General features: G+C 42.4%; 1 protein-coding gene across 3 annotated transcripts in view; it reads left to right on the top strand.

Annotated features, from left to right (window-relative positions):
* Positions 1 to 89: 89 nt before the first annotated feature.
* Positions 90 to 17,716, top strand: part of LOC119389649 (palmitoyltransferase ZDHHC8) — a 41,072-nt gene continuing 23,445 nt past the window's right edge. For 2 of the 3 annotated variants that reach the window (XR_007415730.1, XM_037657006.2), the window contains exons 1-8: positions 90 to 553; positions 4,321 to 4,442; positions 6,834 to 6,896; positions 8,267 to 8,424; positions 9,856 to 10,028; positions 10,869 to 10,971; positions 11,572 to 11,663; positions 12,483 to 12,630. Coding sequence is in view for 2 of the 3 variants with exons in the window: in XM_037657006.2 (XP_037512934.1) it covers positions 462 to 553; positions 4,321 to 4,442; positions 6,834 to 6,896; positions 8,267 to 8,424; positions 9,856 to 10,028; positions 10,869 to 10,971; positions 11,572 to 11,663; positions 12,483 to 12,630 (951 nt within the window). In the remaining variant the exon portion in view is untranslated. The remainder of the gene's footprint in view (positions 554 to 4,320; positions 4,443 to 6,833; positions 6,897 to 8,266; positions 8,425 to 9,855; positions 10,029 to 10,868; positions 10,972 to 11,571; positions 11,664 to 12,482; positions 12,631 to 17,716) is intronic. The other variant, XM_037657007.2, reaches the window with a different exon arrangement.

Below are 17,716 nucleotides of genomic sequence, written 5' to 3' on the forward strand. Positions count from 1 at the left end.
AGTTACTTTGCTGCACTCGTTAGAAATTAACTCGATTCAGTATGGTTGATGAGAGATACTTTCTAGCAGTGGGCAACGGCATAGCAACGGCGCTGCGGTGTGGAACGTTTATAGCGTAATGAGCCTATTGCGCAAAACCAGCCTGGCCACAGTGGCGAGAGATTTCTGCCGGAGATGTATCGAGATGGGAGTGGATGCGACAAATCTGTGGAGTAGTGGTAGTGCAGCTGGTTTAGATGGTTTCGTGCACGACGATTTGGTCCATCTCTAGCCGTACTCAATGTGTCCGATCCTGAGGAGACTACCATGGTCGCTCTCCGACGGAACTTCGAGGAGCTCCAACTCCAAGTGGACGCGAAGGGTCATCAGCCATGTTAACCTGAAGCTGCTCAGTGACAAGCGTTTAAACCCATGATTGACTCGTAAAAAACTGCGATCGGGCGGCTAAACTGTCGACAAAAATGCCCAAATGCAAGTCGAAGACGAGGTTTCTACCGGCGACATGTGCTTGGACGCTGTTGATCACAGCGACAACGTTGTTTTTCGTGTTTCCGTGAGTACTACGGCTTCTCGCTCCCTGCGTGTAGGCTCATTAAGCCTAATTTTGATGTTTGTCGCTATAATAAGTGTGTCAGGCGAGTGAGAAGTGCCCGGAAAGGATGCATTGCGGACGGGCTCGTTAGAATTGGCGGGGCGCGGTTTTTATCCGCCCCACGTGTCGTTGCGGCGTTGCAAAGCGGGCCTGGTCACTTCTTTGTGGTATGCGTCGCGACCCGCAGTCACCCGCAATGGTAGAGCCGAAAATTTTTCGAAATTTGCCGCTCGCCTTCGGTGATCTGCTGCTTTTCCGCCTGGTTGCTTGTAGTACATTGTCAGTTGGAACACCGGGTGGTCCAGGCTCACTGCTCTTTTGACCTGGCACGCATGAGCAGTCTTGACAGTTCATTCGCTGAAGGGCGGTGCTTGAGCTGCGGATCGTTTTGCACCCGTGATGTTTCAGTGCGGTGTTGAATGAGTGATCGTGCGCCGTGCCTCCTATGTCTGCTCTGTTTCACATGTCGGAATTCGCTAGGGACGACGTTAATCGGCTCGCGTCTCGTTTTTCATTCAACGCAAGTCGGGACGCGTTCCTTTGCCTGGCGTGTGGCAAACGATCACGGTGCAATGAGGATTGATGAGCGTGCATTACATTCACTCGTCTCCGGCGCGTGACAGAGAGTTACAAGGCGTTACCACGTTCACGTAAAATGCTTGCAGCGGCTGGACGCGCATCGTCACTGATAACATGCGTAATGCCCGAGGAACGCTGTCCGCGACTGCTTTAGCAGAGGCTATTGCGTGCGTCTTTATTCTCCTAGATAAGCCGTTTGCAGTACTTGCTAAACAACAGTTCTGCCTGTATGACGTTGTAGCTAGCATCACGATTGACTGGGACACTACCTCAAACGGTAGTGTCGACCATACAGGGGTGTTGCTTACCTACGATCAGGCCATGTATGGCACCAATGTTTTCAAAACTATTGTTCACGAAGGCCTGCTTAAACAAGACGCAGTTAGACGAGATCTCTTGTGAAACTAGAACAGCATAACAAATAAAAGCGAAATGTCAAGATGTTATTGATGTGCTTTTGTAAATGGAGCTTCGCGATGGCAGTTTCAATCGCTTTACGCGTTTGTCACAGCATTGTTTGACGTCTTAATGAGTCATGTGTTGTGTTGTTAAGCTTGCCTGCCAGCCTTCCTCGCAATCTTAGCCCGACATGGGGATAGCCTTTTAAAAATAAGCTGAAGTAAGAGCATCACTTGTTGAAGCAATAGCAAGAAATAAAAAAAATGTCTGACTGTTCAGACAATTGGCATATGAAAGGAGCCTGGTTGTTCATCCTAAAGTGTAGTTTGTATGTTAATGTATTTACGTGAAGGAGGCCTGCTTGAAACGTTTGGAAACTCTCAATGCGTACCACAACAATTCATTGCACAAATGAAAGCCGCTGTTAGCATTCAACTGAACTTTTCAATTAGAGTAGGTGGCGCAGACTTATGTAAACTCTAAGTCCAGACTGTGTGGTGGCTTGAACGTTTAAAAGATGAATAGCACGAGTGGGACAATATTGATAGCGTATTCACTCTACACACCTCCAGTTTTTTGTCAGAGGCCTCCAAGAGGTGTGAAGTTCACCCATGATGCCGTGAAAAAATGTCCAAAAAAAAGGCAGAAGTTCAGGGGAAGATGGAACCTTGAGAGATGAAAAATTCATGAACACGGGGTTTTCCTAGCAACACCTCATGTTTATGATTTTTTTTTCATCTGTGAAGAAATATATGGTTGATGGTGGGATCAAACCATTGTCTTCCAACACAGCTTCCTTTGTGTGAAATTCGCTCTTTGGAATGTGTGCCGTGTATTTCACATGCTTGTTTTGTGCCTCCAACCCTCATGACAGCTAGCTCTTTGTAATGTTGTGTCAGACTGCTCTGCCTTTGGGATCAGCCCACATTTTTTGTCAAAGGAATGTGATAAGCGGGTGAAGCCCACCCATAATGCTGTAACATTAAAAATAACTGGACAACGTGAACATCATAAAGCCCTCATAAGTTATGGGAGAACTCAAGAATGACCCATTGGAAGGCTGTGCAACAAAATCCCCAATTAATAGTTGTAACTGGTCATTTTGCTTGCGGTGTTGTAACTAGTTTATCCGAGAAGTACGGGGAGATTGAATGAATAGCCCGGCGGACAGCTCCACTTAAAATGTCTAGCTGCGCCCTTTTGCATACAAAAGCTACAGAGGGATGTCCATGACGCAAAGCCGTTGAAAATGCTGCTTCAAATAGCATGGAGGGTCATTTTACTTGACATTTAGAGTTCTTTATGTGGCGTTCGCAGAGAAGATGTTGCATGTGTCTGTGTGAGGCATTTCTGCGCTCGACTTTCATTGAGAAGGTGCTTTGTGCTCGCACCACTTCCTCTAGGTTGTGCCTGTGACACTGCAGCTTTGAGTTCCAAATGGTACTTATCTCTCGCTTTAGCCTGTCGGTGTGCTCTTAAAAAGGCTAACGGCTGTAATTATGAAAGACTTACAAATCCTTGATGCCCAAACCCAGTTCCACATCACTGAAAACTGTAATTTGTCTCCTTTTATTTCTGGCCATGGGGAATTTGTGTACAAAAAAAAGAGACTGAAGTGCTATATGAGTAACTAATTTGCAGAAATGTCTGCAACTGAAAAATTGCTCAACTAATTAAAAATGCGGTATACTATGCTTTGTTTCTTGTGCCTAAGTAAAAATTTGGAGTTATTAAACTCAAAGTAGCTAGAATGATGCATTTCATTAAAGGTTTAAATTATGCATTTAAGTTGGCACCAAACGTTTTTTGCAGAAATTCTTCTTTCTCATTTCCATTCTGCTGTTCTCATTACTATAAATGCAGCTAATTCACTGTTTTCCGCTTCTATAAAAAAATGCTTTCGGACACATAACAGGAACACTAATGCATTTAATCCCACAGATTTGGGGATGCGATGTCTAAACTGGGGTGATCCACATGCAGGAGTTGTGCCACGATTTGTGTTTTTTTTTTCCTGGGGAGGGAGCTGCAGTATGAGAGGTGATTGAAGTTGGCAGGGGTGCCTTTAAAGTAATTAGCTGTAGGGTTTGCTTTCTGGTGCAACAGAGGGCGGCAGGTTAAAAGGTCTGTGGGGCAGCTGCCACCCCTTCCATCTTCCCTGTCTACACTAATTGTTTGAAATCACTATGCCTTGCAGATTCACGTGCTCCCATTTATAAATTGCAGTATGTGCCATAAAGTCAATCAGTAAAGCTTTGTTAACTAGATGACTAACATCGATTTCACATGTAGGTAGTGTTCACCTTTGTGTAGCCCAGCTGAAGGAGTAGACCCCTTTCATAAGCTACGCATGCGTCTTTGTACTGCGCATTTGGCCAAGAAATGGGAGCACCAGGCATTAGATCAAGTGAAGACAAAATGTTAGCTACACATTCTGGGGCTTGTCCCTTGCACATGGTTTCATCAAAAAGGGCCAGAAACGCATTTTCTGTGTCATAATACAAGTAGGCTGTGATTGGACAGACCTTTCGCAAAAGCAAATACACTGCCATTAGTTTGGCAAAATGCTTTCCAAGAAAGCTATCTTTACAGTTATGAAAGAGGTGCATCATTTGCCACAGGGGATCTTGAAAGAAATGCATGAACACCCGATTGAACAATTCCGAGCAGAGCATACAGTTTTTCTTTCCTTACAGTGGCAGCATATCATGTGTAACGCACATAATGATAGTTGCCTTCTCTATTTGCAGCTGCCCAGAGTTGACCGGACGGTATCACTACAGCATCCCCATTGTGCAGGGCTTCGTGACGTTTTTTGTGCTTGTGAATTTCTCCCTGGCCACATTCATGGATCCTGGCATCATCCCAAAAGGTGATTAGCGGCAGCTCCTTGCTGTGTTCTCTCCTTATCATTTTGTTTTTCGGCAGAAGCTTTCCAGCCTGATAAGCGCTTGCTATGACAATGCTAATAGTAGTAGCAGTAAAATATTTCTAAATGGAAGGTGCACGTGTTTGCTCTCAAGAACTGGGACACTAAGGACATAAGTTCATGCGTATAAGTTTAGCTTTTAATTTTGATGCGATAACACTTTCTGGAAACGTAGGCTTTCGAGTGAATCCTTTCTTTACATGTTTTTGTTTTTGCTTTTGCTTGTGACAAGTTGTTAACATGATCCCTTGATGGAAAGGAATGGGACCCTTTATTAAACGCTGGCCATGCACTTTAATATACTGTTACTCGGCATACTAAATTGTGAGTTTTGCAATGAGAACAAGGCATTATAGTGTTTTTTACTTGCACACCCATTTCTTTTGTCACAGCTTTCGTTCTTTTTTGTATTTAATAGTAACGCACTGAACCTCACTTGTATAAGCAGTTTTAACTGAGTGACATGCATGAATCTTTCTGAACTGTAATGCATCCAAATCTAGCAATGTTTGTATTATTCTTCGTTTTTTTAAGCCTTGGCTGCTTTTTTTAAAAATCCTTGGCTCGCTTGATATTAACTACTGGACGTTCTTAGCTATGGACATGTCGTTACCTCTTCACAGACTGTTTTAAAATGTGCCTGTGATGCGAACAGAAAGCTCATGATGTTGATCCAAAATTTTCAGTCTTTTTACTAAAATGTTGGGGAAGCCCCTTTGTGGTGGAGTGCTGGGAAATCTATGTAGTGCCATCTAGGACAGCGGTAAAGACATGACGTTTGCATGTGCAGTGAAGAATGCATTAAAAAGCGGGGGCGTGTAAGGCACTGGAAAGACAATGCATGTTCTCCGAACCGATGCTGTAACAGCTGGCTGGGGCTGTCTGGCTCCCTGCCAAGCAGTCAGTGGCGTAACGGCATCGCCGTACGCGCCGCTTCAGTCATTCATTCGGACAGCATGTCTGGCACCGAACCCGTGGCTGCTTGTCACCGGCAACGTCGCAAATGAGCCGACAGTCAAAAAGGAAGCAAAGTAACGAGTGCTGCCTGCAAATTGTAAGGCGGTCCTGCTTGCTCCACTTGGCACTGCCCGCATTGCCGATTGCCGGCCCTCGTTGAAAATGAGAAGGGGGAATCTGCACGTACGGTGCATGCAAATAACCGCACTTAGCAACATCAAACCACACGAAAGCAACCTGTGGCAATAAGTCCCCTTTATGAAAGTCCCAAGATGGCTTTACCATACTGCACGTTGGCGACATTATGGCGGTCTACTTAAAAGTTAAATTGTGTTTACTAAATTGGTCATACTTTGATGCACCTTCTCCCAATTCATTTAATGCAGTAATCACCATTTTAAAAATTTGCTGGCCTTTATATTTTGGGTAGCGTCACAGAAAAATCAGCTTTTTGCTTTTACGTTGAGTCGAAGAAGGAGCGTTTCTTTTTTAATTCCATTATTGCACCGCTTTCTTGCTGGTGAAAGTAAGCATGGTTTCGCAGGAATCCGAGGTGAACTGATACACAATTTTCGCTTTCGGGTGTTGCATTTATCGCTACAGAGCCACACTTCAAGATGGAACCTGCAATCAGCCTGCACTCTCACTTTGTTATTGAAGTTCTTTTGTTCAGCTTATGTGCATGAAAATGCAGCATGTTGTTTAGTTAAGTTATTGTTTTGATTGTTTCTAATGCTTTAAATTCTTTCTTTTTTTGTGCTATTAGTACCTTGAGGGATGCTTTAAAATTTTGTTTTTCAATATAGATTCTTCCTTATCAAATGCTGAAAGGACAGGGGGTTTCTGCTAATTTTAAGAAACAAAAAAAGAGACAATACTTGCTGTACATCTTTCTTAATTGTCACTGACATTTACTGGCAAAAAAAAAGTTAAAAATGTCAGCATAGTATTCCATCCTCACATAGCACTGACAGGTAAGATAGTTCGGTAACTCGCCACTGACCCATGCAACTTGCTCGAGCTTCGTACATTTTATTTTTGTATAGGTGAGGTTGGTTAAGAATTGCAAAACTGATACAGTTTACTTGAAGAATATCTTTCGTCAAACTATTGTATGGAAAGATCACATAAAGAGACCCGAAAAGGGTAGTAATCGGCAGACACCATATTCTCTGAATCACAAGCACCGACATCACCAGGTTTCACAAAGCTTTTTTTTATTGCCGCATTTGACTGAAGGAGTGACTGCAAGAGTTCCTGAAGGGAACACTAGTTTCTTGTTCCGAGGTGAAACTGTTGAATTTGCCTGTTCGCATGATTCTGCTGTTTTGATTGCCTGTTTTTCCTTTTGTTTTTCCCCCTTTTTTTCTGTCATAGAAAAGAGAGGCACACGTCAGCCCTCAAATGCTGTGAAAGTGATCGAGGATATTGCTCGTGAATGTGGGTTTTTTTTCTTCACTTTGGGTTTGTCTAATTAGCCCATGTCACGTCTCTCGTCGTCTTGTCCTTGGTGGTGGTTGTCATGTTTTGCTCGTTTGCAGAAGGGTAGCAACTCGTTAGTGCTCACCTGTGCAATAAATTGTCCGAAACTGCCGATTATGTTATCGCTGGGTAAGTGATTAGACCCACACTCCTTGTCCCGACTTGTAGACATGCTTGTTTGAACAAGGCCATGTTAGTTGATGCTGGGCCAGGATATCGAAGCAGTGTTTTCAAGCTCTCTCTTTTTTTGGTTTGTCAACTATATTGAAGAATCTCTGCCTATGTTTTCACCAGGATACGGCAGTTTTGAGTAGCTGCTGATGAGAAGAAAATAGGTTCAAATCAAAGGAATCTCTACATTATGCAAGCTAATCTCTGATTAACTAATTTCATCAGCTAATCAGAGATTTGTTGTTCTTAATGGCACTGTTTTGACGAGACTATAAAACACCTGATGGAGTCACGAAGCATTTTTCATATTCACAGTATGTTCACAATCCTGATTTTTGTGCTTGTTAGAGCATATCTGGCAAATTTTTTGCACTTGTACTGAGGTGAGCCAGCAGCACAAGTTGTGTCTGATGGTGTCCTTGCTTGTGTGCCATGGTTGTGCTTCATTTGGATGTCAAATATGTGCTTTTGTGTTCTTGTTTGTGGTTCACCTTACGTGCTGTGCCTTGTGGTTTATGTACATTCTTTGGTGCTGTCTTTACTAGATGTGAATAACAAAGAAAAAAAAGAACGAATGCAAGTCTTCTTTCGAGTGCTCAGGCCAGTGTTCGTCGTAAAAGTTGGAACGAGTGTGGGAGAAAGCAGCTGGAAAACGCATCCAAGAGCAAGGAAATGCACACGAATGTATTCTTTTACTCTGTTTTCTGTCCTTACCCTGTTCCATTTTTTTTTCTTCTAATTTTTTTAGCGCCGTTACCAGTTATTTCACCCATACATAATCCTTAAAAAAATTTACTATGAATGCTGTTAAAGTAATCTAGGAAAATTTTGTTTGCTGATTATTCAGTATTCTGGCAATTCATACTTTTTTGAAGCAGAGTGAGAAGGAAGGGAGTATATGGCAGGCACATATGAACAACATTTCTTCCACTGTTGATGGAAATGGTAGCATATTTGAGACGTTGGTACGTTTTATATTTATTTTGTCACTGAAGCAGAATAAGAAAAGGCTTTTAGGCTTTTTCTGCTTTGTCAGCTTGCTTGCATATGAAGTAAGTAGTATTCTGAGGAACTCTCGGGAAAGAACTGTGCCCTTTTTGCATGGCAGGTAATAGAATGCTAAGCCCTGCGTGCCGGCCTTTTTCTTGCTTTTTCAGACAAACTGTATCACGAGAAGGACGATGACTTCCGGTTTCCACTGTACAAGAATGTGGAGATCAACGGAATCACGGTTCGCATGAAGTGGTGCACAACATGCCAGTTTTACCGTCCTCCGCGCTGCTCCCACTGCAGCGTATGCAACAGTTGCATAGAGGTCAGGCTCTAGTTTTGGCTTAGATTGGCTTCCTTTGCCTTTAGTATCATTTCGAACGCAGCAGGTAGGAGATTGTCTGTTATATCTTGTGAAACGTTGTATTCGTAGGAAAGAACATGTGAGGCACATCCATCACCTTTAGCGAAACACTCATGGAACAGTAATGCTAGTGTCGCTCGGGCATTTCAAAGGCACTTGAGCTGATTGCCTTTTGACTGAACAGTAAAGTAGGTTTTGCCATTAAGACAGCTTTTCAAAAGCCATCGAGTCAACAGTCTTTTGGGTCGACGGAGTTTCACACAACTCTATCGAAATGTCAAAGGCCTTCGCATTTTTTCAGACATTCAAATTAAAACTTTGAAAGAGCATACTAAAGCATATCAACGACTATCGAGTTTGCTGTGTAGTTCCTTTGCAGCGGTGTTAAAGCTCCTTAAAGCTCAACCACTCTAAAGGGCTGTCTACACTATAGCTGTTGAAGAATACCCATGTGACATGAGTTAAGTTAAACTTAAGTGACCTCTTTAATGCTACTAAAGGTCTGAGGCATTGCCCTTTCTGAGCAGTTTTTTGCAAGTGTCACTGTGGTGCAAATGGGGCACGGGATAGACAATATGTGAACTAATATAAGCCAACTTTTCCAAGCATACATCTTGCTTCCAGGCTGGCCAGCCTCCAATTAATATCATCGTTGACACTGAGAGACGCATTCTGAAATCTTGGAGTGTGCCGCCACTGAAGGGCAGCGGGGATGACAGCACCAGTCTGTGCGCCAATACCTTATTTGTAGTTCTAGTTCAAGCTTCATCATGGTTATTACAGACAAGGTGTGTGTGAAGAAGTGCACTTGAATAGTTCAGCATACTGTTGGTATTCAGTGCCACTAGCATGAAGATACTCAGAACCAGCTCTGAGTTGCACATTTCAAGCCCTCATTGAAATAGTGTCTATAATCAATGTGATAAAAACACTAGAAAGTGTAGCCTTTGTGAGTCCTAAATTTGTGTGCAGAGCTGCTACTGATACCTGCTTTTCACGCTACCCTCTTGGCAGCCTTTGCACGAGTGGGTGGTGCCCTAATACCAAAATGGCACTGTCCGGCAGAGCACGTTTTCAGGACTGTTGATGTGCTGGCATTCAGTGTGTGCTGGCATGTGAGCAGTGAATTTTCAACTTTGGGGTGGGGGGCTGCTGTCTGCTGTTCGAGAGGCATGTTGCCTTCATTTGAAATTTCTAGTGTAACCAAGTCAATCTGTGCAAAGCAAGTTCTGAGAGCTTTTCAGGATCATATTCGGATCATTCTAGTCAGGCATAACATTTGCCTTTACTGTCCTTTTGCTGTTCTTCATACTTATCGCTAATGCTGTTATTATGCGAAAAGTGTTTGTGTTCTCTGAAAGCTGGCCTCTGCTTCCTCTTCCTGGCGTGCAGACATTTGACCACCACTGCCCCTGGGTGAACAACTGCATAGGGCGGCGCAACTACCGCTACTTCTTCCTCTTCCTGATATTCCTCAGCACCCACATGATTTCCATCTTCGCCATGTGCCTCGTGTACATCCTGGACAACCGCCATCGCCTCAACAGTCACCACAGCATCATCACGTATCCTTGGCTACACATATATACTGTATGCTTCTCTTCGTCCCATGTACAGTGCACTTTCAGAAACGATGCACCGTGGGCACCTTGTTTTGAATTTTTATAATTGTGGCAACAGCGCAGGCAGATTTTAGGAACGAGATCAGCTCTGTAGGGCATCAGGGAAATTCCTTGACTAAATCCTGACAAGTTGAGTGGTATTTCCGAGCTATATTATTTTGAGAACTCCGAAAAACGTAAAGCTGGCTCTTATTTGGAGCAGAGGCTTGATACAGCGGAAAATAGAGAAAACAAGAGCAGTGCAGAGATGATGCCTCTTTGAAGTTATGTCACCAGCTTCTGATGACAGCATGAGGGATGGGGGTGCACGCGATTAACAACTGAGTGCAATAAGCATTCACTACTAGCTGCCTTTTTATGGCAAACTGAAAGTAAGCATTTTTTGGCAGCACACATTCACCATTCACTAGCGATGCTGAGGCAGGTTTCGTGGCTGTTGGGGCACCGAGCTTTGCTATTGGAAATGGTACTAATTTGCGCTGATTGCTACGTGTTATGGCTAGCTAAACGGAGTAGGGTAGGACAAGCAATGAGCAGAGAAAGTGCTTCGTCCGGTCTTTCTATTTATATACTGTGCACTGGTAATTCAATCGAACTGTTTCGCTATTCAGCTGAACTTAGCCGATAAGGCGGATTTTGTTCTCAAGGTGCTGTTTGGTTATGCAGCATTTGTGAATTGATGTTGTTTAACAATGGTAGTACATATTTGTCATTGTGAGGTGTACAGTTATGTGTCAAGTGAATGCTCCCCAGTGAACTGACCTTGACTCTTTGCACTGCCAGAATGGTCATTCTAGTGATCTGCACCGTACTCTTCATCCCCATCTTGGGCCTCACGGGGTTTCACATAGTTCTAGTCTCTCGAGGTCGAACCACAAATGAGCAGGTACGTCCTCTTTTGTGTGGTCTATGGAAAGTGGTTTCGAAGACTAGAGCTGTTTTTTTATGCATTGATTCATAAGGTGGTTGTGTTACCTGGCTTCCCTGTCATTTGACTAGAAAAGTCACTTACAGCTGTTAGTGCATTGTTCATACGTCTTTCTTTCTTTCTCCCCCTCATTCCTTTTCTGTACTTGTATTGCGCATATCATCCGCAAAGTCACTAGGTCACTGGTATAGCGAACGTTACCTGGCTTCCCTGTCATTTGACTGGAAAAGTCACCTGCAGCTGTTAGTGCATCGGGCATACGTCTTCATCCTTTCTCCCCCTCATTCCTTTTGTGTGCTTGTATGGCGCATATCATTCGCAAGGTCACTTGGTTGCTTGTGTAGCGAACAGCAGCAGCATACTAAAAAAATGCAAAGAATGGCATCTAGACACAACACAAACGTTTGTATTGTGTCTGCGCTTGGGTTGTGTCTATGCCTTCTTTCCTTTTCTGAGTGGGCTGTTGTTATTCACCGTAAGCCAATACCAGCTTGCTCGGTTTTCTCTCCATGTACAGTGTCATGGTTAATCGTTAGACGTTCTTGTTTCTCAAACTAGGTCACAGGAAAGTTCCGAGGTGGCTACAATCCATTCTCAAGAGGTTGTTGGAACAATATTTGCTACACCATATGCGGGCCTCAGTACCCTAGGTGAGATCTTCAAATAAATTGCTTCGTAGGTTTAATAATGCTTAAACCTCTAGAGCCTTGAGCCTATGGATTGTCGCTGGATGGATTCAATTCTTTTTCTTGTCTCTAACCGTGTTTGTACAAGTTTTAAGTTTTATTCTGCGGAAGCAGGTGTGGTTTAAATTGTTGGACATTTGCGCCATGCAGACATGCTTAAGCGCTGTCCAGTTTTCATTTTCGGATGATGACGATAAAGTCAAAAAAAGCATTGCGGCACTTTTGAACATGCCACATAAACGTACCTTAATTAGACAGATTTCCCACTCATGTAAGTAAAATTTTATCGGTTGTATACAGGCAGCAGGGGACAATTTTGCTCAAAATACTTCCTCTCTAGTCTTCCTCGAAATCCTCGCAACCTTTTGTGCTCTCGTGATGTGGTGATGTTGTGATCGGCCTGATTCGTGTCCACTGCAGGACAATGTCCTCTGTCAGCAATCTAGATTTACCTGTCTAATCTGGCAACTGCAAATTTCCAAATTTCGTCACACCATCAATTTTTCTGCCATGCTAACTGCAGTAACGCCCGCTACCTTCTAATGTATTATAGATGGTGATGATATTATTCTGATGTGTGTTGATGTATGATGTATTCTGATGTATTGTGATGGTAATGTATACCCTGTTGTAGAAGATCACGATATATGTTTATACATTCTGATGTAATACATACACCTGTCAACTAATATTGGTGAGATATTTTTAAAATACTGCTCTGCACAGCTAAGGTTGCTGGTGCACTGTTTCCTAACTGTGGGTGTCTTGTTTTTCTTGCCGCAGCTATGCCAGTCACCGCAAGAAGGCTAAAAAGACGGCCGCCACACCTCCCTGCTCCAACCTCCTCAAAATCAATGACAACCAGGTGAAAATATACACGGACAACAATACCAGCAACATGCGCAGCCCCATGGGCAATGCGTACAACAAGGTCAGTGGCAGGCCACTTTGCCCTTCTGTCCTGTTCTGTTCTTTTTTTTTTTAATGCAGTAATCACACATTAGAGATTTTGGCGCCAACACTAGGCACTTGCACCACCACGTGACTTGGCAGTTGGCGCACCTTAGGCTCTGGAAGCATGCATCAGCACTGTTTGAACAGAACGCTGTCGACAAGATACAGAAATATGTTTTTCCATCCCATTTACACCATTTGTGTGACTAGATATTCCGTTTGTATTGTACAAATCCAGAGGTAACTTTTTTTTAATGTGCTTACCTAGTGGTTTCAAGTTTTCAAGTGTCTCTCATCATTTGATGAGGGAGTTGAATGACAAGGTTTGACCCCGCCCCCTTTTTTTTAATGGAGAGAGAGAGGGAGAGGACAAGCGCTGACTACCTTGATTGAATAGTGTGATATTCGGTGACTGAACTAGAGCTTACATGAACCGCTGTCTCCAGCGGGCAGGCGTAACCAAGCGTGTCTTTATTCTTTTCATGATCACGCTGCACTTATGTGCTTACACACATATTTCTGATAATAATAATGATATCTCAGGTTTTCCGTGCCAAAACCACGCATATTTCTCCTGCCTATGTAGTGTCTCTACAAAATAGTTAAGATGCAATTTGAAACACTTGCATTCACAAATACACCCACACATGCAGTCATACAAGACTCACAGGCACTAAAATAATGACTTTTTATGTGTGCGTATGCTGGTGTACTGAACAGCACTCCAATTATTTTATTGAGGAGAGTTAAAAATTAGCCCAACATCATGTTTTTCTCTGCAGTGTTTAGGCTAAAATTCTTGTTAAAACACGTTCTGTGTTGTTACTGTTTTTAAATTTTCTCAACTGCATGGTTTGCTTGTAGTAGACAAGTTTGTACTGCACATTGATGGGATGTGTGTGTTGATGTGTGTGTCAACACTGCATTTTTGTGTTACTAGATTTACCTACAGTAGGAATCTTAACGTAAATCTTCAAGTTGACTCGTACACATCATGCAAGCTATTGCAAGTTATTGTGATTCAATTCTGCATCAGCCCCCCCCCCCCCCCCCCGATGATCTTGAGCAGAACATTAGTATAACTTTCATTAGTTTAAATATAAATAAAATTACCCAGTAAAAGTGAAGTGCAAGTCTGGCTATCACATACGTGTCTTCATTCGAGAAAATTTTGTTCACTTTACGAGGCGATCCTGATTGTTTTAAGTGCACTTTTAACCTACTTGTAGAGCACTTCGATTATGTGAGTGAATTGGAGGCACATGCATCGTTTTGTCGATAGTGTGTTTAGAGTGGTTTACGAAAATTCACCTTTCCTGTGGTCATATTTGTGTCGGCCAGACAGGCCTATACATTCGCACATGCCTCAGAGAGCAATGAAATTCATTTGGTGGCTCGCCGTCGTCCCATCTTGCATCACATCATCAGCCGTGCCAGCGTAATGCCCTTTTTGAAAGCACGGTCATTTTGTTCCCTAACCTTGACCAAACCACATGAGAAATCTAGGAAGCCCATCGTATCATAAAGAACAATGTACTCTGCATAAGCCTACCAATGGTAGTATTGCATGGCAAAGAATTCAATTTCATTAATAGACGTTGAACACGTTCCCCGGACATACGGTATATTCGGTAACATGCAAAGAAAACATTAGCATCACTCAAAGTGTGTTCTGGTAATTTGAAAAAAAGGTGCTGCAGGTCCCCTCTTGACTTCCATGTATTTCTTGGAATGATGCATCACATTTTCCTAAAATTATATAACTTAAGCCAAGCATTTTTTCATAGTAATTTTGAGTAACAGTACTGCTAGTACATTCAAGCTCGGAATTTTTTTTACTTAGCCCATTATTTCACATAAGCAGTCTTTATTAAAAAATACATTGTTATGGAATATATAGTATGTTGTGACAGAATATAATTCTTTATTTTATTAGCTTGATGTCTAGAAATATGGTCAAATCCTGTAACACCAAGTTATACCAGAAGCAACTTATACTGGTTTCTATAATATAGCTGTAATTAGCTCCATTGCACCGTAACCTTGTTTATATTTTCTGTGATGAAATAAGCTGCTTACTGCAATGTTCCCAGCCTCAATAATACTTATAAGAATTAAATTTGTCTACTCTTCATCCACACGCAAGGGAACACTGAACACTTCAAGAAAAAAAAACAGGAGCTGGTGCGTCCGTCTTCAAGCCATGTGCACTGTGATTTTTATTTTGTATTTTCTTTTCTCAAGCATATCTTTTTTTTTTTTTTCAGTTCACATACGCGAGTACCCTTATGGCACATGATAGTGTTCATGCAAATTTGCACAGTTCCTTTATAATCAAAACATCTAATTATTGCCTTGTGAATGTTGTTTAATTTTAAATTGGCTCTCAAAAGTGTTTTGCTTAAGCAGGCCACAGAGGAGCAATTCAACACCCAGTCTACCACATCATACTATACAATTATCGGCATGGAATATGATGTATGTTAGTGCCGTAAGCACTGTAAAACTGTTTTATTGGGGTATGCTGAGCTTTCTTGACAATTGTAATAATATTTCAAATGTTTTTATGGTGGTATACCTATGAGCACCCACTTAAGTTCGTGATTAAGCATGCTGCTGTCTTGTACGCATCGTGCAAATCATTGCAAATTATTGCAATTCATTACTGCATCAGCTTCCCCTCCGTGATCTTGAGCAGGACATCATTAGTATAACTTTCCTTAGTTTAAACATAAATAAAAATTACCCTGTAAAAGTGAAGCATAACTCTGGCTTATCGCACACATATCTTTATGTAAGAAATTGTGAGTCATGTGATCTTCTTCAAGTTGGCATCTCAAGCTGCTCCCTCTCTTTTTTTTGTGCCACTAGGGATAAAAGTAGCCTTGTAAATGTTGTACAGAAACGGATAGTTTTAGAACTGTGACCTTTCATACGAATTCTGAAAGTAAAGCTCTTATCGTGCGAGTTGTTAGGCCACAATGATGGCATCATGCTTGACAGTGGTGCAGAAAATGGTGAGCATGCCACATTTCTGCCATATACACTTCCATCTGTGGAAATATTGTATAGCACGAGAATACCTGCCAGTTTTCACAGTTTCATTACGAATTTCGTCTCGAAATGTTTTGTTTATTGTGCGTATGTTGCATAAAATTCAAATCTTGGTTGATTTAGCGGCAAAAACTGCAAGTCCTCGACCACCGGTAGGAGCTTGCTACTAGTTTCTACTGGTACCACTTCTTACTTATTGTTAGTTTCGTTGAAGTTTCGTGCGGTGCTGAGGGCAGTTGTATGACTGTGTGCTCAGTATAAATTAGCCAGCGAAGCTAGCTGTGTCCAAAGTTATTGCATCAAAATGCAATCCACAATAATTATAAAACAACAATTGCCCTGCGCATAGCGAATGGGAGTTGACAACAATTTGTTTTCGGGCTGCTCTTTTAGCTAGTAACCTGCAAGTTTTGCGTTTGGCGTTAGAAGGTTTATTCTAACTTGTCCTGTTTGGGAACTCCAAGGTGGTGGTACGACATGGGTTTCGATTATGAAGTATCTCCAAGAACTGTCGGCAACCGGACCTGGGGCATTTCCACAAGTTATGACACCTCGCTTAGAAAGTTCAGTTCTCTTTGATGTGCCAGTTGCTCAGATTGGTATATAACCTATCAAAGAATTTTCTCTCTTTCCTTAATTACAGAAGCAAGCAGGGCATCGCACTCATGCGACACTTCGTTTTTTTTTTTTTTGTCTCCATTTTATGTGAGCTACGAGCCTGCTGACATTTTCTTTTCTCTCTCTCTTTCCCTCTCTCTTTTCTTCTTCTCTTTAAGATATATAATGTCACGCCTGTCTGAATTGGACACTTTTTACCAGGTCAGAACTTACTGTAGATGCCATTGCTTATCTTTCTGTTAGACTCTCTCTTATTAATAGTGTGTGGCATATCACTTAGCACTTTCTTTTTTTCTTTCATTAAATGCATTGCTGCTGGTGATGTTCGAAGTCTTTTTTTTTCTTTTGCCTGGCTTTTAACATGAGACATAGGCTGCAATTTCTTTTTGCCATGCTTGGATGCGCTTGGCTTTTGTACTTGTCACATTACCAAGCTGCGGCTAACACTGGAGACATTTCTATATGTCCAATTGTTTCTTTGTCAATCCTCTACGCGTAATGTGTCTATGAACATTCATATGGAACATACTTTCATCTTGCTTTCTTGATGACATTGCCTGGTGTCAGTGCAAGTTGCTTCAGCTACTTCAGTGGCCGAGATGCGATCCTGTCTCTGTCAAAGTGGGTTCAACAGGCTTACCTGTTAATGCACATAGCTAGCATGCATTTCAGCCTGAGTGACAGCATGGCAACTAATGGATGCATTGGTACGAGGCAATGCGACATTTTGAGTGCTGAATGGATTGGAAGTACATTCAATGCACTTGCTGCTTCAAGTTTCCGTGATGCCAAATTGGGTGCTACCGCTGCTAGCTGTGGGTTTCAATTGCAACAGCTTTGTTTAATGTATGGAACCATAGGCGTCCACAGGGTTCCCCATTGAAAAAAAAAAATATCAATGAATTAAGTGCTTCTCACAATGGCCTGCCTTTGGTCCCTGGCTTTATGGGAGTAAAGATGGGAAGTAAACAGTTATTGGAATGCAACATCAGGGGCCTTTGGCCACCACTACTGTGAAAAACCTGTGTGCCATAACCTTGCTCTATAAACAATGATGCAGCAGTTCCTACTGAGTAAAAGCATGGGGCAGACTTCCCCCCCTTTTAGGTGATTGGGGGGGGGGGGGGGGTGCAGTTGCCTCACTGCCCCGTGCGCTCGCCTATGTATTGAACTGCCCTGTTATGGCCAAGCATCATGGCAACAGGAGAAAGCGTTACTGGCATTGTGAAATGAAATATTCTCAGTTATTGCAAGTTTTAACTTGCTTGATACCTATCCGTTTCAGTGGTCTGTCATTGTTAAAAGTTCAGAGCCTCGGTCGTCAACTCTTTTATATTTGCGTATTGCATTGGAATGATTGATTGCCTTTACATTTTGTGATTACCAAGCAG

The sequence above is a fragment of the Rhipicephalus sanguineus genome, chromosome 4 (assembly GCF_013339695.2).
Source record: "Rhipicephalus sanguineus isolate Rsan-2018 chromosome 4, BIME_Rsan_1.4, whole genome shotgun sequence".
In the NCBI taxonomy this organism is placed as follows: domain Eukaryota; kingdom Metazoa; phylum Arthropoda; class Arachnida; order Ixodida; family Ixodidae; genus Rhipicephalus; species Rhipicephalus sanguineus.